The 1012-nt window shown below is 38.0% G+C and overlaps 1 protein-coding gene across 1 annotated transcript in view; it reads right to left on the bottom strand.

Annotated features, from left to right (window-relative positions):
• Positions 1-299: 299 nt before the first annotated feature.
• LOC104855280 (60S ribosomal protein L39-like) overlaps positions 300-1012 on the bottom strand; it is a 4954-nt gene continuing 4241 nt past the window's right edge. The window contains exon 3 of the mRNA XM_033760475.1: positions 300-462. Coding sequence (XP_033616366.1) covers positions 300-462 — 163 coding nt within the window. The remainder of the gene's footprint in view (positions 463-1012) is intronic.

The raw sequence follows: 1012 nt of genomic DNA, 5'->3' as shown, positions 1-1012 counted from the left end.
CCAGTTATATTCTATTAGCTAGACCTTGGGATCATGTGTAATAACTTTTTTTCAGGGCTAAAAAAATAGAATACAATTACAGAATATTTTAGGTATGTAGAGCTTTTTTTTAAGGTTTCAAAACATTTATTGTTGACTCAGTGCTGATCACAGAACATGATTCCTGATTAAGCACGTTCAACTGTCCAGCCAATGGTATTTTTTAAACTTGATATGGTAATGTAACCTTCACCATGATAAAGAATGTATCATTTTGTGACTTCCAGGAGAGAAATATGCTGAATCTCATGTTCCATTCCTTACAGTCCCAGATTGGTCCTCCTCCAGTGTCTCCTCTTGGATTTGTACCTGATCTTATTACCAGTTTTCATCCGAATCCAGTGAGGAATGGGGTAATTCTGTCTTTGTTTCTTGTCCAGGAATTGCTTGATTCTGAAAGTCTTGTGAGAAGATGTGGTTAGGCTCAGAGGCAAGCACGCGCAAGCGATGGTGGACAGAAGCAGAAGCAAGTATACAGAGTTTTGTTTTTTTCTTTAAATAAGGACTAAGGGGCCAGGGATTTAGTTCAGGAGTTCTGGTGCCTGCCTAGCAAGCGCAAGGGCCCGAAGGAAGGAAGGAAGGAAGGAAGGAAGGAAGGAAGGAAGGAAGGAAGGAAGACTAAGAATTTTACGTTATAAGAGAAAGCATTAAAGAAGTATAAGAAAATCTTGGGAAACAGCCAGTATAAAAACTAAGTAGTTTAAATTATTGCTTCAAATATTAAATAGATTTAAAGTATTCAATGGAAATGATAGAAATGGAAAAATTAATGTTAAAAATATGAGAATCAAAATTGTAAATATGAAAGAAAAATATATTTAAAAAAATAAAGAAAATACAGCAGGTCATGATGAGGATTTAGTTCAGTGGCGTGGCTCCTGCCTCACAAGCTCAAGGTCCTGAATTCGATCCCATGTACAAAAGGGAGAGGGGGCGGGGGGGGAGAGAGGGAGAGAGAGAGAGGGAGGGAAGA

This window comes from Fukomys damarensis, unplaced genomic scaffold (genome assembly GCF_012274545.1).
Source record: "Fukomys damarensis isolate Sample0158 unplaced genomic scaffold, DMR_v1.0_HiC HiC_scaffold_39, whole genome shotgun sequence".
Taxonomy (NCBI): domain Eukaryota; kingdom Metazoa; phylum Chordata; class Mammalia; order Rodentia; family Bathyergidae; genus Fukomys; species Fukomys damarensis.
This window is presented reverse-complemented; position numbering and strand designations above follow the sequence as displayed.